Source organism: Muscardinus avellanarius (assembly GCF_963383645.1).
Source record: "Muscardinus avellanarius genome assembly, chromosome: 11".
NCBI classification, from domain to species: Eukaryota; Metazoa; Chordata; class Mammalia; order Rodentia; family Gliridae; genus Muscardinus; species Muscardinus avellanarius.
The window spans coordinates 78119552-78146615 of record NC_137797.1 but is presented as its reverse complement, the minus strand read 5'-3'; the positions used below and the strand labels follow the sequence as shown (position 1 = coordinate 78146615).

Sequence of the window (27064 nt, the reverse complement as noted above, 5' to 3'; positions counted from 1 at the left end):
GAGGCAGGGCCTCACAAAGTTACCATGCACTCGTTTGGAACCTGTGATTGTCCTGTCTCAGCCTCCCAAGTACTGGGGTTATAGTTGTTGTGCACCACCATAGCTTGCCAGAATAAAGTACATCTTCAAGAAGTAATGAAACTTTCAAGATCATTGAAAACATAGACTTTATTTTATTTTATTTTGTGATCTTGGGAATAGAACCCAAGGGCATTTTACCTTCGAGCTGCAACCCCAGACCTATTTTATTTTATTTTATTTTATTTTATTTTTTTATTTCGAAACAGGGTCTCACTGAGTTGCAAGGGGCCTCACTAAGTAGTAGCTGAGGCTGTCTGTGAACCGCGATCTTCCTGTCTCTGCCTCCCGAATGCTGGGATTACAAGTGTGCACCACCATGCCCAGGTAAAAATTATGCTTATAAAACCATAAAATATATCACATACCTCCTTCCATCTACTGACTTTCCATGTAGGACATCTGCCAGATCTACAGGCTTTGTGAGTTCGAGGTTTCTGCAGATGACTGCAGTATTTTTCTTCTAATTTCCCTTGGAATTGGTCAATGCAGAGCACTTCGCGGTGCTTTATACCTTTGCCACAGGAAGCTGAGCACTAGAAAAGAAAGAGAGATTCGTTTGATTCATTTTCTTGCTTAAGTTTTTTTTCAAGAAATATAAAATGAAACAAAACATCAAGTCTTTAAGAGTTTTATTAATATATGCTCTAGTATTTCAAAGTGGAGGAAACCTGAAATTCACCTGTCTTCCCTGAGCCATCAGTTGATGTTGTATCAGAAGGTATTAATTCACTCTACAAAATAAAAGTGTTGACAATGTACTTAAACATATCGAAGTCAACCACTAAGCTGAGCAAGGGAAGGAGGGACTGGGAGGGAATGGGGTGGGAATTGGGTAGGGGTTAAATCAGTGATGTGTACATGTTTGTACACACAAGTTTTTTTTTTTTTACCACAATATGATGTATGAATATAATGCACCAATAAAAATAAAAAAAAATAAAAAAAATAAAAGTGTTGATCTACAGTGTACCAGGCAGTCTTCTGGAACATAATGCTTTTAAGGTAAAGGACTGTATTCAATTAAGTCCTTTTATAATGCATAAGCTAATAAAAACCTGCTTTTAGTTTGGTATGGAGTCATGATCCATTCTATTTTAATGCTCATCTGCTTTTCTACACTGCTAAGTATGTTTTCCTTGTTAAAAACAAACAAAAAAGTCTAGTGACTTCTCAGAGCAGGAAACTGTGATTTGAGAAAGCAGAAATTTTATCTATTAAAGTATATTCAGATTTTTTTTTTGCATCAACCAGGAAGAAGTATCTCTCCAACCAATTTGGCAACAAAACAAAATATATTTTAAAATGTAGGTAAAACAATGATTTGACTTTATTTTTCAGCCAGTTGTCCTCTTCTGAGCCAGGACACTAGAATGAGGTAGGAAGAGTCCAGGCTTTGGCCATGAATACTGACTGGCTTTGTCTCTCACAGCTGGGTATCTTCAGGCACATTCCATCACTGTTTCAAGCTTCAGTCTCTTCTTTTATAAATTGGGGATAATAGCATCAATTTTACAAGCTTCTTATGAAGATTAGCATGAGATGCAGAAGATAAAATGTCGAATTCACTCCCATTACACATTGTAGACTCTCAGTAAATGTTAGCTTCCTCTTCTACCATTTACTTTCACGAAGTCTTAGAAGATACTGACAATTTCATCAGGACACATGTTCCAGTAAAAAGCTAAGCAAGGAAGATATTGGCCTCAGGCAACCTTATACCTTAGAGAAAGCTGCTGGCATGGTTTTATTTAGAAACAAATACTGAGTTCTGAAAACATTAGGCAGGATATTATGCACTTAATGCATAATATGAGTTCACAGACTATTAGGCTATTTAATGCAGACTACTAGATGCTTAAAGTACTTAAGCATCTAATAATATTAGGCTATTTAATGCAGACTATTAGGCTATTTAATGCATACTACTAAATGTTTAAAGTACTTCAAGCTGTCTCTCATTCTTGACATGGTCTGAACTCTTCTTTGAATGGACCTTTGCTTTTCTAAATAAATCTGTCTCTGTGCCTCTAAAACTAACAAAAAGTGAAACTTCGAGGAAAATATATGGTTTGAGGATAATTTATGTTTTTATATTAGCTGCAATACCATATGCCATTTGTATGGGTAGTTAAATCAGTGTCTTCATTATTAAGACTTATTGTTAATACATCCTAGATGCTTCCCCCTTATTAGTCCTTAGAGCCTTCCTATGCCATCTAGAACACGCTTAGTTTTATGAAAATTTCTAGTGAATCCTCATATACTGTATTAGGACCATACTCTTTCCTCCTAACCTAGATCCACTACATGCTCTTCCTGGCCACATATCTTGGCACATCCTTACCTCATTATTGTTTCTTTTTTCTTTTTCTTTTTCTTTCTTTTTTTTTTTGTGGTGGTGGTACTGCGGTTCCTAGAAACCCCTCTACCTCTGGGCTACACTCCCAGACCTATTTTTTAAATATTTTTTATATTTTTAAATTTGGAAACAGGTCTCTTAAGCCAACATGTCTGGCTTTGAACTTGCACGATCCTCCTGTCTCTGCCTCCCAAGTGCGGGGATTACAAGCGTGCTCCACATTCCCGGCTCTATTGTAATAATTACTAACCACTAAAAGCACGAAACAATCAACTGTCAGGGAGTAAGCTAATTACTTGCACACATACGTGTTTGCATGTAGAAGAATGTTGTGCTCTTACATATGTGTTATTTCTCTCTTAAATTGTGATCTTTTGAAACAAAGATAGCATTTATCATTCTCCCTGTGAATTACTTTTAATAAGTAGTGGTTATTGGGAATACTCATGTATAAGTATTTATAATCTAAATGATACTTATTATCAATTAAATGAATTATGCAAGGGTAGATTTTAAATAATATTAAATCCAAAGAATACCAGAAAAACAAAAACATTGAAAATATTAAATGCCACTAAGATGATACAAGAAAAATATGATGAAATTAAGAAATTTGTATAAAAAAGTAGTTCTTTCTTTCTGAGATATTTCTAAGTACTCAAGAAAATGATATTTCAACTAAATCTTGAAGGAGAAGCAGTTTGTTGATGGACAAAGATGATGGTCTTATATATTTGTTTGGTATGCCTTATCTAGATATTGCCCATGTGTGTCTATGTTGTAAAATTTTCCAGGGTTCTTTAAAACATGTCAAGAATTACTCAGTAAATATATAGTAAATTGTTGACATTCCTAATAAGAATCACCAATTCATTTATAAAACAATGTAGCATAACAGGAGACAGATTGAACTTGAGAGCCTACTTTAAAATTCATCAATGGACTTCCTTCATAAGCAATATCTCGGAATAAAATGTAATCGCAGACTTGTAGTACATTTTCAAAGTTAGGAGTATTCTTAAGATAACTAAATAGTCTCCTACTCTAAGAGTCTAAGTTATCTTTTATTATTTCACTTTTTCCCTTATTTTAGTCTATTAGAGTAACCTACACTATAGTCTAATATAGATTATGATTAAACCTAAATAGATATAAAACAGTTTTATCAACATATTTTATGATTTTATATTATATTTAAGCATGTCTTATCTGTATAAACACAGATATACACTATAAAATATATAAAATTATGCTTATATTTATATATAATATTAAAATATATAATACTATATTTAAGTTTACTCTATACTTATAGGTATAAAAATATGATTAAATATAATTTTAAGCATATTGCTTTTTTCCCCTCAAGAACTAACACTGTTAGATGAGAATGGTGGCACATTCCTGTATCCCAGTACTTAGGAGACTGAGACAGGAAGATCACACATTGAAAGCCAGCCTCAGCAACTTAGCAAGACGCTGTTTCAAAATAAAAATAGGGATGGGGGTTTAGTTCTGAGATAGAATGCCTCTGGGTTCAAGCCCCAGCACCACACACACATCACACACACACACACACACACACACACACACACCACTGTTAAAAACACACTTTAAGTCATACTTTTACCTTGTTTTTGAAAATTTTAGTTTATGTACTTTTCCAAACTTACATTCTGCTACTTGTCATTGTATAAACTTTGCTCTATTGAGGCACAATATAATTGTTTTTCTTTAATGTTTACTAACAGAATCCAACTCATTATCATCATAATCATCATCATTATTTTGGGGTTTTTTGCAGTACTGGGTATGGAACCCAGGGGCATTCTACCTCTGAGCTACACTCCCAGCCCGATTTTTTATTTTTTATTTTGAAACAGGGCCTCAATGAGTTGCAGAGGGCCTATTAAGTAGCTGAGGCTGGCTGTGAACTATGATCCTCCTGTTTCAGCCTCCCAAATGCCGGGATTAAAAGCATGCACCACCACACCCAGCTCATTATCATTATTATCTAGTACTGGAGATTGATCTAGATACCAGGAGCATTATACCCCCAAGCTATACCCCCAGCCCTTTTTATTTTTTTTTAAACAGTGTCTCACTAAGTTGCTGAGGGTCTTGCTAAATTCCTTGGGCTGGCCTGTGATTTTTTTGCCTCAGCCTCCCAAGTACTGGGATTATGGGTGTGCACCACCACACATAGTTCCGACTCATTATTGTCTAATCACTTCTCTTGATGCTTTCTAAATATTACGTATCTTTAAAGCCCCGAGTAAACCCAGTGTCGAGGGTAAACATCTATCCATCTTTCAGTTCTCTGAACTCGTCTGTATGCATCCTGCTTTTAGAACTTCATCATTTTTCTACCTTTTGTCACATCTTTTTACCTCCCCAGCCTCCTGGAGGTCGACTCTTTTAATATCGAATATTTCACCTACAAAGTAGCAGATGCAGGAAATATCAAGATGATTAATTAATGTATAGTTTTAGTATGCGCTATTTGTTTTTATTAAATTCTAATATTATATAAAATTCTTAAATTTTGTTAAATATAAAATTAGTTAATAAACCCAAAGTTCTCTAGGTAAAATAAGAAAAATAAAAATCAAAGAAGTATAAATTATGCTTTGACACACTTATAAAATAAAGCTCTGTTTCTCCAAGATCTAAGAGGAATAAGTAGAGGTCTCTTTCCTCAAGATCTAAAGAAGAATAAGTACATTCTTTTAACACATCTGATGAATTCCATGTGGGAATTTCTTGAGTAAAAGGAAGCATGTTATGCAAAGAGTTATGTTTTAGTTGGAATGAGACAGAGATAGAGTAAACAACTAGTGAAATGCTACCCTCTTCCTTCTCCCAAACCACAATACATCCTGAGTTGTAAAGATTCTACAAAAAAATGCCCATTTGGTAGAAATACCCAAGCCCGGACACTCTTCCCTCTGGTACTGCAATCATCTTTTCTTTTCCTTTTATTTTACATTTCTAACACTTTCCTATTCCTTTGAAACTTTTATTTATGCCATATAACTTATTTATAGTATTCTTATAAAAACAAAAAGTCACCTATATGTCCCTTAATCAACAGAGTCTTAAACTCTTGCTGAGATTTTTCCCATGGCAGCTATGTTCATAGTAAACATAAATACTCTGAATTGACAACTCTAATAGTTGAAGGTGAAGAGAAATGTCTACTTAAGACAAAACAGGGCATTTGACACAAACGTACCTTTTGCAAGCACTAAAACCATGATAGAATCTCCACAGTTGTTCAGGTTGCTGAAACTTTCCTTTCAAAGAAAATTAATGAACTTTGTAACAGGCATATTGTTTTTAGAGAAAAATTGTGGATAGTCATAGAATAAGATTACTTCTGCTGTTTGAGGTGTAGAATATTATTTTGTTTACAGTTAAGAATAACACAAAAAATGAAAGAATTGACTTAATTTGTGAGTCTTTTTTTGTGTGTGCAGGTGTGGGATTGGAACCCAGGAGCATTCGACTCCCAAGCTACACCCCCTGCCCTATTTTTTATTCTTTATTTTGAAACAGGGTCTCACTAGGTTGCAGAGGGCCTCACTAAGCAGTAGCTAAGGCTGTCCGCGAACTGCCATCCTCCGGTCTCAGCCTCCAGAATGCTGGGATTACAAGCGTGTGCCACCACGCCCGGCTCAATTTGTGAGTCTTGAGATTGATTTAACTCTAGAAACTTAAATTAATGACCAATATTAAATAAGAAAATGAAGCTTAGTTCTGGGAAATGAAAGGCTTTTTAAGCTTTCATAAATTTTTATTTATTTACTTATTTATTTATTTATTTTGCCAGTCTGGTGATGGAACCCGGGGGCATTTGACCTCCCAGCTACATCTCCTGCCCTATTTTTATTTCTTTATTTTGAAACAGGGTCTCACTAAGTTGCGGAGGGCCTCACTAAGTAGCTGAAGCTGTCCACAGGCCGCGATCTTCCAGTCTCAGCCTCCCGAATGCTGGGTTTACAAGCGTGCGCCACCACGCCTGGCATAAATTTTTATTTTAATCTGGCACTATATCCTGCCACACAATAGTAAGAAACATTTGTATTGGGGGAATTAGTTTGTACTGTAACTACAAATGAATAGCCCAGAAATGTAACTATTACACTCTACCTCAGTCCTGCATAAACTATGCCCTTTGTAGAATTTAGAAGCAGAGTAACCACATGTGTTTACTTCATTGAACCTCCATTTTCTCATATATAATATTAGTAAAATAACACTTATTTTATATAAATCTCTGGGTGAACATATAATGAAGTAAAGTTTTAGAAAGAAAGGAAATTTTAAGAAAACATCTAGAGTGCTAAAGAAAAATGTAAAACAAAAATTTAAAAGAAAGAACCAAAGAGTACTTCATAACATCACATTGATTATATGTAGGACAAGAATAAAAATGTTTTTCAAGGCAGGCGTGGTGGCGCACATTTGTAATCCCAGCATTTGGGAGGCTGAGACAGGAGGATCAAGGTTCATGGGCAGCCCCTTTGCAACTCAATGAGACCCTGTTTCAAAATAAAGAATAAAAAATACGGCTGGAGGTGCAGCTCAGAGGTAGAATGCCCCTGGGTACTATCCTCAGTACCTCCAAAAAAATGCTTTTCATAATGTATATAAAAGAGGAAAGATGATACAGATAGAGAAGAATGAATGAGAATCAGCATATAAGTGTTTCTTGGAAAATACTCTGCTCGTTTCCAGCTGAGGACCTTTCCACACATCACTGCCTTCCCATAATGCATTTATCCATTTCATCACAGCATATTTTTTCAATGCCGATTCAAAGATCATTTCCTTTCCAAGCACCTCTATCTCTGATGAAGGACGTCTGATGTCCATCTCAGACCAGATTAGGTATGGTTTTTACAAAAATTTTTTTAGCACCCCGAATTTCTCTTTTTTATACTTTTTTTTTTTTTTTTTTTTAATTTGGAAACAGGGTCTGTTAAGCCAGCGTGGCTGGCTTCCAACCTGCGCTATCCTCCTGTCTCCACCTCCCAAGCGTGGGGATTACAAGCATGTGCCACCAGGCCCGGCAGAAATTCTCTTTTGCTATAATTTTATTTGCTGCACAATTATTTGTTTTGTGTTTGTTCTTTCAAATTATAAAACATAATGAAATAAATTTAAAAAACTCAGTTATTGGATTGATTTTCTTCAATATAAATTGGATGAAAAACAATTTAAGCCTTCAAAGATTAGTTATCAAACTCAAGTTTATTTTACTGGAAGCAATTGTGAATGTAATTTTAATTTAAAATTTAAGAATTATTTGTGGTAAAATATTCAGGAAAAACTATGATTAAAGTGTTGTAATTTATTTTTTCACTCTTTTACTAATGGTATAGTTTGTATGTGCCACAAAGGGGGTACTGAACATGACTTCATGCTCCTCTATAAAATGTATTTGCAAGCGGGACTTATCTGGAGTTCCTGCTTCAAGTTTTTATTGGATCATCAGTAACACAAATTTTAATAATTACATTGTTATTAGAAGAAAGAAAGATGGTAATATGAGATTTAAATCTTGTCTAATTTTAACAATTCTTTTGGTGCTGTTATTTTAGAACTTATTTTTCTTGATGTCGTTACACAAATCACAACCACCTGGGGTGTGACTTCTGCAAGGATGTATGGCACATTCCATGATGGGGCCGCACTCCCACATGACTGCTGGGAGCCCAAGTCCAGAACCAGAAGCACTTCCTTGGATTCAGCAAAGCAGAAAACTCTTTAGTATGGGCAGACCATGAAAAGGTAAAGAGGTCAGAAAAATGACCAAAGCATATCTTTTTAAAAAAAAAATATTGACTTTGAAGACATTGCTTACTATGGCAACGTTTATAAAATTCTTAAAATCAAGTGCCAGTAATATAGCAGGATTTACTATTCAAGTTTCCACAAATGTTTTATGTATTAGCTGTGGAAGTTAACAGAAAGAACGCCAAGAAGTTTGCTTTTAAGTAAGGCTGTAAAGGTCTGAAAAGGAATAAGCACAAAGAACTTGCTTCTGAGCCATAAATGAGCTCTGTGAATGCTTTGAAAAGAGAAAAGTCAGAGTTGAGATTAAAGGAACACCCTCCCTGCACAGATTAATGCCTATTAATTAAAGTCATGAGCAAAGGATGTGTTAGGAATTTATTTATTCATTCAGTGTGTGCGTGCGTGCGTGCGTGCGTGTGTGTGTGTGTGTGTGTTTGGTAATGGAGATGAGTCTAGGGGCATTACAGCTTTAAGCTATACCCTAGCCCTATTTTATTTTTATTTGGAAGCAGAGTCTTGCTAATTTTCTGAGGGTGGCTTCAAACCTGTGATTCTTCTGTCTCAGCCTCCCAAATACTAGGATTACAAGCATTTGCCACCAATGCGTAACTCAGAAATTAATTTTATATTTTAGTGATATTAAAATTATTAGTCACATTAAAATGAATTGTTTATGCTAAATTTTAGGGTATGGTTTCAGGATCTTTACTTCTTGGTAGTAGTGGGTGGAAGAATAAAAAGGGTCTGGGATTTGGATTTGGAGTCAGACACCTACATTTGAATCTCAGCTTTTAGTAGCTGAGCAACCTGGGGCTATATGATTTATCTTATTCTCAGTTTTCTCAACATAAATGTCAATGGCAATATCCACACTTCAGGGTGGTTGATATTAAATGATATGAATGAACCTAAAAAACCTAAAACAGTTCTTGGCAGAATAGTATAAATGCTTATTAAGCCTACACTCCCTTTTCTTCTTCCTTTTCAAGTTCCAAGGAAATATAGTAAAAATAAAATCTCTCACACTGATTTCTTTATTAAACACTTGGATGCTACATGATCACTGCACAAGTTTCATACATTTGGAATTTAGTAGTGAGATAAGGGAGTAATGATCCCAATGTCATTTCAGGGGCACCCCACCTTGTCCCTCCTGGAAAACTATGCTTACCCAATGCTTAAACATCAGGCACACTTCTATTTTAAAAATAGAGATAAGGTGGAAAGGGGGAATAGATTAAGAACATGAGGGAAATAGGCATCTGGTTAAAAAAAAAGACTCAATTACAAATGATGGAATTACCATGTATTCATTCATTCTCTCTTCTCTCTCTCCCCTCACAAATTCCAAATGCATAAAATATATATTTCAATGGTTTAAGAAGATGGAAATATGTAATCAGAATGAAGAAGCTGGGCGTGGTGGAGCATGCTTGTAATCCCAGTACCTGGGAGTCTGAGACAGGAGGATCGCACAGGTTTGAAGCCAGCTTCAGCTACTTTGTGAGGCTCTCAACAACTTATTGAGACTCTGTTTCAAGTGTTTCCAACTAAAATAAAAAATAGGTCTGTGAGTGTAGCCTGGGGGTAGAAAGCCCCTGGTTTCTATCCCCAGTACCACACACACACACACACACACACACACACACACACACACACATGCACACACAGAATGAAGACCTATGTGAAACAAGGTATACTTGAACCTGCAGGCCCAACCCCTGGAAAAATAGTCCTGAAGAACCTATTCTCAGGAGAAATGAAACTATTGGGGGTCCAGAATGGAATGCTGGAGGAAAAATAAAAAGTGTACTCCTGTCCCTCACCCACATGTCTCTCATTCATAAACAGGGGTTCTTCGCTGGAGAAACTGTTGGGTGTCTGAGAGAAAGGAACATTGAATTACAGGGAAATTCATTAGTTACTAAACTGTTCAAAAACAGTTCTGTTCATTTCATTGCTTCAGAGAACCATCAACATTTGAGGAAAATTTTCTTCAGAAAAGCCAGAAAACCACCCTTCTTCCCTAAATTCTAAAGAGTCTTAGAAATAGACAATAAAGAGATAAGTATTCCCTCACAAAAACCTTGCATTCCAGGTATGGTGACACATCTTGTAATCCCTCCTGGAGGATCATGGTTAGCGGACAGCCTCAGCTACATAGTGAGGACCTTCACAACTCAGTGAGACCCTGTTTCTAAAATAAAAAAGACTAAAAATTAGGGCTGGGGTGTAGCTTGGAGGTTAAATGCCCCTGGGTTTCATCCCCAGTACTGCCAAAAAAAAAAAAAAAAACACTGTAATTAATATAAGATAGTGGGTGTTGTAAAACAAAACAAGAATAGACTGTTCTAAGCCAGAAAAGCAACTGGTATGCCAGAGAAAATTCTTAAAGTTAAAAATATAAACCGGGTGTGGTGGTGTAGGCTTGTAATCCTGCCATTTGGGAAGCTGAGACAGGAGGATCACAGTTTGCAGCCAGCCTCAGCTACTTAGTGAGGCTCTTTACCAACCCATGGAGACTCTGCTTCAAAATAAAGAATAAAAATATGGCTGAGGAGCCAGGCGTGGTGACGCACGCTTGTAATCCCCGCACTTGGGAGGTGGAGACAGGAGGATTGCACAGGTTAGAAGCTAGCCTCGCCTGGCTGAAGAATCCCTGTTTCCAAATAAAAATATAAAAAATAGGTCTGGGAGTGTGGCCCAGAGGTAGAAGGCTTTCCAGGAACACTAGTACCACCAAAAAAACAAAAAACAAAAAACAAAACAAACATATATATATATATGTATATATATATGTATATATATATATGTATATATATATGTATATATATATATATATATGGCTGAGGGTGTAGCTCGGAAATAGAATGCCCCTGGGTTCCACCCCCAGTATTGAAAAAATATATATAATCAAAATAAATAATTCAGTAGATGGTTTGGATCTTGAGAAAATTTCTGATTCCGTAAAGCCAAAAGACAAAGGTAGAAAACAGGAAAGATAAAATAAGAACATCAGAGGACTAACCCAAGAATCCCTGTATCATCATCATCATCATTTTTACTGTTAATTATTATTTATATAAGCACTTGTGTCTTTATAATTTTATTGTTGAATTGTAATTACACAATGTAGTGAGAGTCAAAGTGATCACTTGTATATGCGTACCCACTTGGTGTCTTTTCCTTCAGATTTCACCCTGCTCTCTTCAGTACATCTTAGTGAGGCTGGCACTGATACCTTCATATGTGAATATGGCATTATTTGATATGTTTCCTTCTTCAGCCCTTTATCTTTTTCCTTGCTCCTCCTATTCTCTTTTAGAGAGATTAGTATGGAGGTTCCTTAGAGGACTAGAAACACCACCACCATAAGACCCAGATATACCATTCCTTGGTATCTTTTGGTGTCTTACCAAAAGAATGTTAGTGGTACATGCACATCCATGTTTATAACCAAATTATGGAACCAACCTAGGTGTTTGCCAACAGATAAATGGATGAAGAAAATATAGTGTATAAACATGGCGGAATTTTACTCAGTCATAAAAAACAAAATTATTTCATTTGCTGGAAAATGGATGAAACTAGATAATATTATGCTAAGTCACATCAACCAGCCTCACAAAGTTCAGGGTTGTATTTTTCTCTTATATGTGGAAGCTAGAGAGAAAATAGGAAGTAAAAAGGACTTCAGATAAGTGAGGAGAGACAGTAGCACAGTGGAAGAGGATGGGGAGGGGAGAGGAGGAAGCAAGGAAAGGAATAGTTAAATAATGTTATGTCCATTTATGGAGGTATCACTACCAATTTCACTAGCATGTACAGGGAGGGAGAAGAGATAACTGAGTGGAAAATGAAAAAACTACAAAAAATGAGGTTTATATATAAATGCACCACTTTGAAATTTGCTATGATGGATAATTATAATGCACCAATAAAAGTTTTGTTTAATTTAAAAAGATTTCCATTGCTGTTTTGACTTTATGGGGTGCCCTGTGGATCCGTGGAGATAAAAAGGTAAGAACCTCCTCTGGGTTTCATCTAAAGTTGAGATCTTGCCCAAGCTGGCAGACCGGGAATTAGGATTCCATATGAGCTACTATGCATGGCCAGTTCCTTGACACTGAAGAAATATCCAGGAGTGCGAGAGGAGGCAAATGTAAGTATCTTCTCTATTTCTAGTGAAGATTTCACTACATGGACTAAAGAGAATTCTCTCTGTTTGTCAAATAGGTACTATTTTTTATTAGAGTGGCAGGATAAATGTCTTTTTATTCTTACTATTTCCTAAAAAGAATATGCTCACACAGTTTTACATTATCATCTACTTATTTTCATTATTGCTTTTTATTTATTGATATCTCAAAAAGAATAATTATTGACATCAAATGCCTCCTGATTTTACCTGTTGAATATTATTATAGTAGAGTTTGTTTATTATGGGAAAAGTCTACTATGTAGAGAAAATAGCTTTTTCTAGATATATATTTAACAATGGAAAAAATACAGGCTGGAAAAAGAAATGGTTCTATTGTGGGTAAAACTTTACCTGATAATTGTAATGATTAAACCAAAGTGGAAATCTGATATCTTACTGCTATATTTTAAATATATTATTTATATTTTAGAACTAGTTTAAATTGTGTGTATGTGTGTATTTGGGTGTGTGAGTATGCATTTTTCCTGGGGATTGAACCCAGGAGTATTCTAACTCCAAGCTATACCCCAGCCCTATTTTACTTTTTATTTGGATAAAAGGGTCTCACTAAGTTGCTGAAAACCTTGCTGAGTTGCTAAGGCTGACTTTGAACCTGCAATCCTTCTCTCTCAACCTCCCAAGTTCTGGGATTACAGGTGTGGGCCATCACACCCAGCCTAAAATATTTCTTACTATTAATAAATATTCCATTTAAAGAAATATTTATTCTCAAAAATTAATTTGGTAGTTATCTGTTTAAATAAATATTTCAAGAGTCTATGATTAAACTCCTCACACTAATTATCATCATTTTCAGTGCTGTTGATGATTAGACACTGGGCTTTTTTACACATTAGGCAAGCATTTTATCACTCAGTCATATCCCTGGCCCTCAAACTGATTTTTAAAAGAATTTTACTGGTGTGATGTACATCACAGTGGGATTCAAAGTGATACATTCATATGTGTACATAGCACCTCTTGGTAAGTTTCCCTCTGCACCCCAACTCACTACCTCCCTCTTCCCTCCTTGTACATAATAGAGAGACTGGTAATTCTTCATACATAAACTTAACATTATTTGATCTGTTTTCTTCCCCAAGCCTCCTTCGTCCTCACTTCCTTCCTCCCATCCACTATTCTACTGGTCTCTTTCTTTTTCATGAGTCTCCTTTCTTTCCTACTTTGTCTGTAGCTTCCACATGTGAGAAAAAACATGATCCTTGACTTCCTGGGACAGATTGTATATTTTTTCTGAAAATGTAATTGTATTGCTGGTTTCTGACGATTTTGAATGTATTCTAACTTCCAGAACAAGAATATAAAATTAATATTTCAATCATGTAAAAATAACTAAAAACGGTGAACCTAAACCGAAAGGTCTGACTGATGATATTTATTAAAAGCAGAACATGTGCATACACCAAGACCCTGTAATGCAACTCCTGGTCACATATACAGTAGAAAAATATATATAAAATATGTATACAGATTATATATACATACATATTCCAAAAAACATGTGTGAAAATGTTCAACCAGCATTATTTGTAAAGCCAGATTAAAAACAATCCCAAATGCTTGTCAACTGGTGAATAAATATTCAAAAAAATCACATTCACCATGTTTATAGAATAGTAGATCGTAACAATAATCTATAATTACATGCAACATGATCAAATCTCAAATATAATATTGTGAAACAAATGATTTAAATTTCAGTAGTCTAAAGCTCAAGAGCAGGGAAGCTAATTTAGGATATCTGTTGTCAGTATATGGGTAGCATTTATAGTGATAGTGGCTGCAAAAAAATACACAGAAGAATTTCTGGGCTGCTCACATGTGACATGACAGATGCTGGCTGTACAGGTGTGTGCACTGTGGAAAATTTATTTAATTGTATCTTTGTCATTTGAAATTTGGGGGATATTATATTTCCATAAATGTGTGCTTAAAGGAAAAGCTGGAATCTAAATTAATTTCTTTCATATAATATAAATGTTATTTTTTTAATGGGTCTTGTTTCAGAATGTTTGATGTATTACTACCCTTTTTTTCTGTATTTGGATTTTCAGCTCCTTGAATAAAGGGAACATATACTTATTGGATAAGTGAAAGTAATAGGTTCTATCTGAACCATATTTTTATTTCTCTATTTTTTTCTAAAAATATCCTCTTAGGCAGCCACTATTTTCATTTCATGAAAATGTAATCTTAGAGATGTTAAGTAATTTGTCAAAGGTAAATGTAAAATGAGTCTTGCTCAAATCCAGGCATTCTAATGCCATAGTTCTTGCTCTAACCTACAGGATCTAAGATAGATATATTAATATCTCAGCAGGCTTAGGAATAATGATATCTCTTCAAATTCTTTTCTAATATGAAAGTTGACATTTCTTTTGTTAAGATTATATTACCTTATATGAGACTAGTACAAAATTTTATCATGCGCATCAGATGGGCCCCTCACACTGCAGCCAGCAAGCTAAATTCCCTCAAATGGGCTTTAAAGCTCATCCTGCAATCTTACCATTCTCTTTAAGCTCAAACTTCACTGATCTCAAAATTACCTATCATGAATTTTTTTCAACTTTATGTTCTCGATGATACAGTTCTTAAAAAGATGTTGGCTTGGATAGCTCCCATTTTCAGATGCTGTCTCACTTTTTGACCAAGTGTAACACCATCAATCCCTCCCTTATTGGTTCTCTACTCCTCCATCAAACACTTAAATGTCATGGATGAGTAACCCATGGATATATGATGATTACTGAACAAATGGTCCCCTCAAATCATCATCCCAAGCCTTATCTTGCTTCCACCTCTCATTTGCCATATTTTTAATATGCGTGTGTGTGTGGTGTGGTGTTACTGAGAATTGAACCCAGGGGCAGTCTATCTTCAAGCTACACTCCAAGTCCTATTTTATTTTTATTTTGAAATGTTCTAAGTTGTGGAGGGCCTAAATTGCTGAGGCTGTTTTTGAACCTATGACCCTTTTATCTCAACCTCCCAAGTACAGAGATTACAAACTTGCGCCACCACACCCTGCTAATACGCTGTATTTTATGAGAATTATCCACTAGTCTTCCTAGAACACAACTCTGATTTCAGCTCCAAATAATAGTTTTTTCTACGCCTATAAAAGCTTAAAAATTTTGCATGCATATTTTTCATTGGTCCTTCTTGATGTACTCCCAAGTCATATTTGGAGCTTTATGCCTGCCCTTGCCTCTCACAGACTGGTTATCATAAACAAGTCAAAGTGAGCTACATTTTTCCTAATCTGTGTGGTTTTATCCCAAACTGTCTCTTATCTGGTACTTCCATTTCTACTCAAATCCTCTCTACTCATTAAAGTCTTGACCTATGTCTTCTCTATACATTTCATTAACTTTCTCCAATTAGACAAATATTTTCTGATTCTCATGAGCTCTCTTTCTGCCTTTTTACAGTTATTTGTGTGTTTATTTAATATCCCCTGGATTTTCTTTGAAGTCAGAATAGAGTCTTCATTTTTAGTTTTCACCAATTCTTACTCAAACACCTAATATACATGGGCTCTCAATAATATTCAGTTATGATATTGAGGTTATTCCCTTTCCAATTACTTCTAAAGTCTCTGAGTGTCCATGGGTCACAGCTGCAAGATATCAAAAAAGCAAGATCCCGCCAGGCGTGGTGGCGCATGCTTGTAATCCCCGCACTTGGGAGGCGGAGACAGGAGGATCGAGCTGGTTCGAACCCAGCCGTGCTGGCTTAAGAGACCCTGTTTCAAAAATATAAAATACGTCTGGGAGTGTTGCCCGGAGGTAGAAGGGCTTCCAGGAACCCCAGTACCACCACACACACACACACACACAAAAAAAGAGCAAGAACTGTTAGCGCTGTTTTAGGAGTGTGGGTGTGGTGCTAGGGATTGAACCCAGGCCCTTAACACACGCTAGGCGAGCACTCTACCACTGAGCTATATTCCCAGCCTCTTAAAGAAACATTTTCAAGCTCAGTTAACAACTATATTCAGAAGAATATATGACATACTAACTGGTTCACCAAAAACTTTGTAATATTTTATTAGTTTCTTACAAACATATGTATATCATATGGATGGGTATTGTTGCACATGCCTGTAATCCCAGGTACTCAGAAGGCTGAGACAGGGGGATCTCAAGTTTAAGGCTAGCATAAATAACTTAGTGAGACTCTGTCTCAAAAACTTTTTTTTTTTTTTTTGGTGGTACTGGGGTTCCTGGAAGCCCTTCTTCCGGGCTACACTCCCAGACCTATTTTATATTTTTGAAACAGGGTCTCTTACGCCAGCACCGCTGGCTTCGAACCTGCGCAATCCTCCTGTCTCCACCTCCCAAGCGCGGGGATTACAAGCGTGCGCCACCACGCCCGGCTCAAAAACTTTTAAAAGGAACTTGGAATGTACCTCAATGGTAAAGCACTTGCCTAGCATACACAAGGCCCTGGGTTCAATCCCCAGTATGCACACACATCTATGTATGATATAAAATGAATTTTAATACATCAAAGATAATGGTATAACAGAATGTGATGCAAATTATCTTCCTAGGTATACCCTATTAGACTTATAAATAAGGTAAATTAGTGTATACACTAATTTAATTCCAATATAAGTACAATCTCAATTTAAGCTCAATTTAGGGGTGGGAGAACAATCTGGAAGCAGTTAATGGTGTCAATAAAATTAATCACATAATTTCAATACTGACTCTAACTTGTGAGGACTTAGAAATAATACTGAATCTTTCTGCTTCATAGGTATCTCAAATGTCTAAGTCACAGTCATTTAAAAGTACAGTTCAGATATGGTAAGATCATTTAATGCAGTACCAAAAATATTAAGAACCTCTCTTCACTTTTGTTTAATGTAACATAAGAAAGTAAGTAAGCTTTACTATATAGAATTATAGATCGGTCTGACACTAACATACACAATACCAAAGGGGAGACCTTCACTCCATCATCCACACCCACTGTGCCCAGGGAGGCCCACAGCTGCGCACTGGGGATGGTGTGTGGGTTGTATTACATGCATAATTCCACCGACCTCCGTGGGGAGGTGAGGAGGGCCGTGCTAGCGGAGGTGGTGATGCTGCTGTTTTTGTTTTAGGAGAGTTTTTCTGGTCATGTTCAAACTCATGGACAAGAATGGAGTCATGCAAATCAATTTTTAATTTTGTATTATTAAAAGAAGGTTGTCCCATCCAAGTTTGCTGATTTTTCCATGATAAAAATGTGATATCTAGTGTCTATTGTTTAAGGTAAAGGAAGCATGTAGCAGGGGATGAGAAAGCAACTGCTATTGGAAATTCTGAAATGTTTAAAAGTATTTCTTATGTTGCATCATCTCCTAAGTGATTCGTTCCCATTTATGTCTTTTTAAATATTACATTATTTTAGTCATTTTTATTGGTGCATTGTAGCCATGCATCTTAATGGGGTATGGTGGAGGCATACATGCACACACCACTCATTAGCCCAAGTGTATCTTTTTAAAACTTTAAAGCAAAATTTCTAGTCTGTTTAAATGGCTTCCTAATCTTTGGAAGCTTAAGACTTCTCAATTTTAAAGGTATTTCTTAAAAATGGAAAATAAAACTCTTTGGGGTTGGGGGTAGAGCCCAGAGGTAAAGTGCTTGACTAGCATATATGGGGCCTTGAGTTTGATCCCTAGGGCTGCAAAACAGCATCGGAAACAATAAAACAAATGAACAAACAAGCAAAACCCCGTAACTCCTTATACTTTTTAACAACTGAGTGGCATCACTGAAAATAGAAATTTTGTGAGGCAAATTTCAATTGTTTTGAATAATTGATACCAATTTAATACCAATTCCCAGTATACTTGGAAGTATGTTTGCAAGGTAGTTTTTTTCAGCTACAAAAGCTATTGAAAGCACTATTTGAAATAAACTTCTTTTTGAATTGTTATAATAGTCCTGAGCCAAGATTTTCAAAACTAACAAAACATATACTACCACTTTTTAAATATTAGTGACCATAATAATTTAGTGAGAGTTTTGTTACCACTCATAAAATAACATTTAATACTGAATATTCTACTTAATATATATCTTTTATAAATTACATTTATGAATCACATAAATATATCTTTCATAAATCATATGTTAATTTATGCATGAACATATAACAAATATGTAGAGCATATGCCCAAAATGTTTTATTAATAGATATATGATGAAATAGAAATCAATTGTCTAAAATATGTCAAGCAACAGAAATGTTGATGTCTGACAATTTTGATTATGTAGAAACTTAAGTATGATTTTCTCAAACTATTAAAAAACTGACACACAAATCTCTATTACAAAAATTTAGAACATCTAAATGCATTAATATTAACAGTGATTATACATTTTACATAAGCAGTCTCATCATATAGTACATAAATGTGGAACGCTGAGAATAGTTTTTCTAAAAATATCTAAAATCTACTTTCAGATTTTTTTTTGTACATATGTGTTGGGGATCAAACTTCAGGGGTGTTCTACCTCCAAACTACACTCATTAAGTTGCTGAGATTGGCCTCAAACCTGCTATCCTCCTTTCTCAGCCTCTCAGTTACTGGGATTAGAGGTATTCCTCACCACACCTGGCTCAGAGATTCTTAAACACTTTGAAGCATTATGCCTGGGGAAATAAAAGAATTACCATGGGCACTTTTACTTTCTTTAACATGGAAATATAAAAGAGGTACATCTGGCATATCACCTTTATGTTGAGATATATTTAGAGTTATTTTGTGTTCTATATTCTAACATCATAAAATACACAGTCTCTTATGATCTTTTAACTTAAGAGTATTAATTTTTCTGAGTAATTATATTTTCCTGAGGTTACACATTTAAAATGCGCAGGGTAGCCGGGCGTGGTGGCGCACGCTTGTAATCCCCGCGCTTGGGAGGCAGAGACAGGAGGATCGCGCACGTTCGAAGCTAGCCACGAGCGCTGGCTTAGGAGACCCTGTTTCCAAATAAAAATGTAAAAATAGGTCTGGGAGTATAGCCCGGAGGTAGAAGGGCTTCCAGGAACCCCGGTACCACCAAAAATAAATAAATAAATAAATAAATAAATAAATAAATAAATAAATAAATAAAATGTGCAGGGTACAACTGTGTCTCCAAAATATTTTTTCAGAACATGCTACCTAGGGCAATCAATAAATGTGTTCCAAGTCCATTTAGGAGAAGCATAAAAATCCACACATGCAGAGAAGAAAGATGTTTCAATTGTGTCCAAACTAAACTATTCTCCAGGGTAGAACAGGATGTGGTTCATCTCTTGCCGGGTTATGATGTAATGTATCCTACTTTAGGCTATCTAGCATTTACTAGCAGAATCATTCTGTTTTCAAGTGCAATGCTCATTAATAATTCCTATATTATTCAAACCATTAAGCCCCACATATATCCAGGACCTGAATATTATAAATAAAATGGTAGTTACTGAAATACAATCAGAATTCCACCCTGTATTCTGGTCATTTATTTAGTGCAAATTACCTCTTGACTGCAAACTCCCTTCACCCAGGACTGTGTCTGGCTTACTTCTAGTGACTAGCACAATGTCTAATTTGTAGTTGATACTCATGATTCTGGAGAGAATCAATGAGTGTACTCTAGAAGAACATGATAATAAACCTAATGAGCAGGAAGGCTCTGTTTCAATACTTAAAATATTTGTATGATAATTTAAAAATTAATTTCCTATGGTTGTGTGTATCTTTTCCAAATTTAAGGCAATGATTGATCGCTATGGCTGTTTTTACTACACATTTCACTTTACAAAGTCAAAACAAAGAACGGACAGTTTCTTGACCCCATTCCTGTGCACATCACCTTGCTCTCTGGTTCCTGGCCAGGTGTCCTGAGAGCTCCTCCCCGCACGCGGAAGCCACGGAGGAAGGAGCGGCCAGAGCCTCAGTGTTGCTCTCCTGCACAGACTGGGAGGCTGCGAACTTGAGGCTGGCTGGTGGGGCTATTGCCACAAACCCGTTCCCGAAGGCATTTCTGCCTGCTGTACTCCACTGTATCATATTTAGAGACTTAGAATATATTTTTCTGCACAATGGTACAGGGGTCTTTTTAAAAGAAACATTTTGAAGAAAGCACTAAAAGCACTAAAATTAAGAGGGTTCAATGAGTAATATTTCATTTTTTAAAAACAACTTTCTCACGTTTTTGTGAGATATAACAACCTTTAAGGACAAAAGGAAAAGTATATTTTTTTCTTTAATTCTGTGGGATTGTCATCAATGCCAGAACACACTGGGATACACATTATTTACTTATCAAATATGATTTGATTCCACATGGGGAATAAAAACATCCTTGGAAAAAGAAGCATTTCCTAAATGAGACTTTCTGAGAAATATATAAATATAAATTTGCTTAAAGAACATTTTCTAATATAGTTCAATTACATTATATGTAATATCCTTTACTGTATATGGAAGAAGAGAAAGATAAAATTTTTACTCATCTTTCAAAGGCTACCTTGATCATAAGTACACTATTTTTAATTTACTATATACAACTGTTTATATCACTAATTTTATTCATTTCTTATAAAAAAGAAAATATAAACATTTGCAGTATTTAAAAATTGATAGCCAAGCCTTAAATCGGACACTTTAAAATCCCAATACTAGTTTTTAATAGAAATATTACCCGAAAAATAGCAGTTTGTAGAGTAAGCATATTTATAAAAACATACACTATTCAACAACTAAATATTTAATAGGAGAAATTATCAGTTTGTTATTTGAGAAAATATCACCAAAAAAGGATGAATTCATTACAATATATGATGTGTTCACTTACTTAAAGCACGCTAGGTATTGATTGAAGACGTAAAAATTAACATACACAGGAATTATGCAAAGCATAATAGCAAGGGTTAAAGTACAATAATTAATAGCAAGGGTTAAAGTACAATAATTTCACATTGACTCATCACAAAAATGTAGTAATTAAATTAACAGACACAGGTTAAGATTTATTTATTATTTTCATTATTACAACACAAGATTTCCCACAACATGGACAAAAGTTAGATAGTCTTACAATTTTCTTTCTACTAGTATTTTAAATGATTTTGCACCTCATATATGTATTTTCTTTAGAATTAAGAGATTTAATGTTATTCATTCATATACCCAAATATATACACATACATGTTCTTACTAGTCTAACTAAATGAAGAGGATCTGTTGAAATTAAAGTTATCCATGAAAGAACACTAATCTGTATGCTGATAAGAGGTATTCTGAAGTTTGGCTTATAGGTAACAACACTGAAAGAGACAAAAGATTACATCTGGTTTTGAATAAAACTTCAGATCCCCTAAACCCTTTTAATATAAAAGGCTAACTTAGCAAATAAATATTCTTCAGATAATAAAAGAAATCCAGGTGCTCTAATGGTATATATGTACTTTGCACATATAAAAAGTAAATAAATAAGTTTGTAAAATTTTGATATAAGCATTTATTGTGTTTTTAAAACTTCATTTCCAATTTATCAGAAAAATAAAGATATTACAGTTTTTCACTAGTACAAAGACTGAATTACTTGATGAACTCTTTTTGGAGCAGACATGTCATTAGCAATCAAGAGCTCTGTGATTCTGTCACAATACTTTGTAATTTGTTGTTATTATTTTCCTGATCATTTGTTTTTGTGAGACTAAAAAATTCATCCAGGCACAGGACTTTAATGAACAATGGGGTTCTCATCATTTATGTACACAAACAGCACAACGCAAATATATTGGAATGTAGTATCAGATACATTCCAACAAAATATATAAACCATAGTGCATATATAGATAAGGTTGGTGAACCTTAAGATGTTTAAAAATATTAAAGGAAGGATCAAAAATATCTACCTAAAATTGATTCAAAAGGAATATTTGTATTTTAACATTCTATGAATCCTTACATTCGATTTTTTCAAAAGATTATGCTGTTCATTAAACAGAACAGGAATCAGCAAAATTTTCTCAGAAAGGGCCAAACCATCAGGTATTATGGATCAGAAAGTCTATTGCAGATAAACAGCTCCATTACTGTAATTCATTACATGAACAAATCAGCATGGCTTGCCTTCCAGGAAACTTACAAAATAGCCAGTGAATGAGATGGGGACCAGAGGCCATAGTTTGCTGACCTCTGACAAAGAAAATATTATTCCAAAATACTTAATTTTAGGTACTTTAATACCTACCACAAAGCAGGAAATATTTAATGCTTTGAGGATTAAAGTCATGAATCAGGAAAATTAAAATATTTGTACTAAACCACCACTGCCATTACAATTCAACCTCTAATTAGTAATTATAATTAGGATTCTGCTTTTCTATTTAGGGCAAGAAAATCTTTATTTTATTTTATTTTATTTTATTTTATTTTTGTGGATCTGGGAAAAGAACCCAGGGGCATTCGACCTCCGAGCTACATCCCTTGCCCAAATTTTTATTCTTTATTTTGAAACAGAGTCTCACTAAGTTGCAGAGGGCCTCACTAAGTAGCTGAGCAAACCGTGATCCTCCACTCTCAGCCTCCTGAATGCTGGGATTACAAGCGTGAGCCACCATGCCCAGCTAAGAAAATCTTTTTAAAGATGAGGCTTGCAAAGTAAAAATCAATGAAATAAAAGGAAATGTAACAGTTATAATAAAGAGAAAGTTAATTTCCAATCTAAAATGGCTAAGAAAAAACTGATACACTTTTGTGGTGAATTCCTATAGTATTTCCAATCCTTCCAAATGGATTGTAAAGCCTACAGGGATGAGAAATATGTTTTAATTACTTCTGTAGCACCATACCTAACATACTAAATGGTTTGCAAACATTTATTAAGTAGTGATGTGTTTTATGCAAAGATTGTTTTTTATTAGCTACCAAAAGTGATGGTGCTCTGAAGCAGCAGGTTTTAGAAATCTTCCTAAAAAGTTAAAATGTTCTGTTGTTTTATATCATCAGTCACACTTTGACTGTAAAGATGAACTTCAGCCTGAACTAAAACTTTACCTCTACCTCACTGTAAGGTTTATCTTAGGCTAAACAAGTGCAGGCATCAAGGGTTGGTTCTAAACCTGGAGTTATATTTTCTATATAGAAAATGGCTTAATTTTAAAAACGTAGTTGTGAATAGGTTATACACCCAAATCAGTTTTCATCTGAAAGAAAGGTACTTGGTTGTTCATAATTTAAAGGTCAAAGGTAACCAAATGCTAATTTTAATATATTTATATATTAATCTTCAAAGCTTGGATTTTTAAAAATATTAGAGAAAATAAACCATTCATGATCAATACTTATAAGTTTTTTATGGCTCCAAAAAATAACAAAACATAAAATTTAAATATTTCTAAGCCACAGTAACTCCACACAGTGGAAAAATGAATATTCATATAAATTATTATATACATCATACTTTCCCATATTCATGTAAAAAACTGTAAACAATTAATTTACTTATGTAAGTAAATTTCTCTATCTTTTCTTTAATACAATATTTTTTTCACATTTCCAAACAAAATAATAAGTTTAACACTGTTAAAAACAAGAATGTTATTTGGTTTTGGGTCAGTAACTGAACATTAACAGACAAAAGCCACATACAATTATATGCTCAAACAAGACAGCCTTAATTTGACATTGTTACAAGCTAAATGTTATTAACATTATATATAAGTGTAAATAGTAAAACATTTTTGATTTATTAGAGGGCATGCTGAAGACATAATAGATAAAAATACTTCCATTAGGATAAGGCTATAATTCAAAATTCACATATAAAAATAAATATATAAAACAATTAGATATAACAGTACTTGAAACTGAAACTTTCCCTTTCAATCTATCAAATTTAATAACACAAGCCAAGATGGCTATGGTCTGCTTTAAATAAAATTAGAAAGAAATGTGAATGAATGAAAGGAATGTGTGAATTTCACAATTTGTAGAGAGAGATAATTACAGTAAAAGAAACACGGTCACCTGAAACACACAAATGACAACACAGAGACTGAGAATGCTACCGTACCGATTTCCAGGGTCCGCGGTGCCACGCCACGTCCTCGGGGCAAGCATGCACGTGGCATGGCACCACACTGGGGGGCTTGGCCAGGATTTCACAGTTGTGCTCTTGTGACATTTGGCCATTGGGAAACTGACATATTACAAATCTTGACTTTATTCCTCCACCACATGTTTGTGTACACTAAAAATAAGAATAGGAAAAATTCAAACCTTGTGGCTTTGAAGAGACTGACATATATTCACTCATTCTTTAAACATAATTAGTAATGCTAGAGCTTAAAGTTTATCATTTCTTCCTAATTGTCAACATTTCTCCCTAGCTTAAAAAAATCAGTTTTAATTCCATGTGATAAAAGTTTGAGACTTAGTGTGTTAAGATGTGTGTGTGTTGGGGGGTACTGGAAATTGAACCCAAAGACATTTGAATTCCTAGCTACATGCCCAGCCCTATTTTTTTTTTTTTTTTTTTTTTTTTGACACAGGGTCTCGCTAGATTGCTGCAAGTCTTGCTGAATTGCTGAGGCCAGCCTCAAACCTGCAATCTTTCTGTCTCAGCCTCCCAAGTACTGGGATTACAGGCATGAGACTCCATGCCTGTCTTCATAAGATATTGAATAAGATAACAAGGGCCTTTTAGAAGGTTAAACAAAAATTGCTTTATCTAAGTAATAAATATCAATTAAATCATATAAATTCTAAGCAACGGATTCCTATATAGCTATGAGAGCTTATAAGGTAGATAAAATTTGATAAATATGAAAAGATATTTATTAGATATTTTATAATAAAAATAAAAGATGGCAAAATAGAATAGAGAATTGGTAGTATGAACCTGTTTCTGTAACTCACATACTACAAAAATCTAGCTGGAAATATATAAAATGCCAAAACTTGTTATTTTTTTCATATTTTTCATTTGAGTTTTCTTTTCTTTTTCTTTCTTTCTTTCTTTCTTTTTCTTTTTCTTTTTTTTTTTTTTTTTTGTACGGGGGATGGAACCCAGGGATATTGTACCTCCAAGCTAAACTCCCAACCCCTGTTTTTTAGTCTTTTTTATTATTATTATTTTATTGGTGCATTGTAGTTATACATCTTAATGGGATACAAGACTTGTGTAGACACACATGCACAAATCACCCAATTAGCCCCTACCCAATCACCACCCCATGTGCTTAAGTACATCATGTGCTTTAGAGAGTTTCCCTCTCCCCCTGCCCCTCCCATGCCCTCAGTTAGGTTGCCTTATTTGCTCCTCTATAGGATCTCCTTCTTCAGCTAGAGTTCCTCCTGTTACTCATTTCTCCTTAGCTTTCCCATATTAGGGAAAGCATCTGATTTCTTCTTTTTTGTGTGGAACATATTGAAAATAGCATACATTCAGACTATGCTTGGTACCCTCTCCCCTTCCCCACCTCTTAAAAATGAGTGTCCAGGTTAACCATGCTATATTTATATTTTTACACAAATTTGGATGTAGCCCCTTCATTAATCAACCTCAGCCTTCTTCCTCTCCTATCATTCCATTCTAGCTTTGATGAGGCTTCTCCTCTATTGTCTGGAGTCCCTCTGGTATCGCTAATACTCCCTAGTTTGGGCATATTAGAGGAAACATGTCTCTTTTCTTTCTGTGCTTGGCTGATCTCACTTAACATAATGTTCTCCAGGTCTTTCCATCTTTTTGTGAATGACATGATTTTATTCTTTTTATAGCTGAGTAGAATTCCATTATGTGTAATTCCCATAGTCTTTTTATTTTTTGAAACAGGGTCTCACTGAGTTGCAAAAGGCCTCCCTAAGTAGCTGAGGCTGTCTGTGAACCACGATCCTTTGGTCTCAACCTCCCAAATGCTGAGATTACAAGCATGTGCCACCGCCCAGCACTGATCTGAATCTTCAAAATGAACATACCAAAATTCAGAAATAGTAGGTTACTTAAATCTTGGAAAACAGTACTGTGTATTTTTAAAATGTAGTTGATGCAAAATGTATTAGCACTTGGCCAAAAGTATATTTTTTTTTTTGGTGATCCTAGAGGTAGAACCTAGGGACTTTTCTACCTCTCGGCTATACTCCCAAACCTATTTTATACTTTATTTGGAAACAGGGTCTCACTAAGTTGCTGAGAGCCTCACTAAGTAGCTGAGGCTGGCTTTGAACCTGTGTGATCCTCCTGTCTCAGCCTCCCAAGCGCTGGGATTACAAGTGTGTGCCGCCACGCCTGGCCAAAAGTATACTTTTAAATAATGATTTCCAGATTCCCTAGAAAAAGAAACTGTGTACTAAAAATCATTAAGCAAAATTATTTGACTATGTAAATTATATGATTTATTTTAGTCATTCAAAACTAATATATATCATTTCTTATTCTTTTCTATTCAAAATAAGTGTGGGATTAGTATTCGAAGTGACCATTTTAGATATTATCTTACATTCCCATTGCCTTATGGTGAAAATGCATAATAATTGACAGCTATTTTGCTTAGATAAAAGATTCACCAAGCCAGGCGAGGTGGTGCATGCTTGT

The 27064-nt window shown here is 35.0% G+C and overlaps 1 protein-coding gene across 2 annotated transcripts in view; it reads right to left on the bottom strand.

Annotated features, from left to right (window-relative positions):
* ADAMTS20 (ADAM metallopeptidase with thrombospondin type 1 motif 20) overlaps positions 1–27064 on the bottom strand; it is a gene marked incomplete at both ends in the record, with an annotated part of 191686 nt that overhangs the window by 39710 nt on the left and 124912 nt on the right. For both annotated transcript variants that reach the window (XM_080705454.1, XM_080705455.1), the window contains 2 exons: positions 447–614; positions 24545–24721. In XM_080705454.1, coding sequence (XP_080561580.1) covers positions 447–614; positions 24545–24721 — 345 coding nt within the window. The remainder of the gene's footprint in view (positions 1–446; positions 615–24544; positions 24722–27064) is intronic.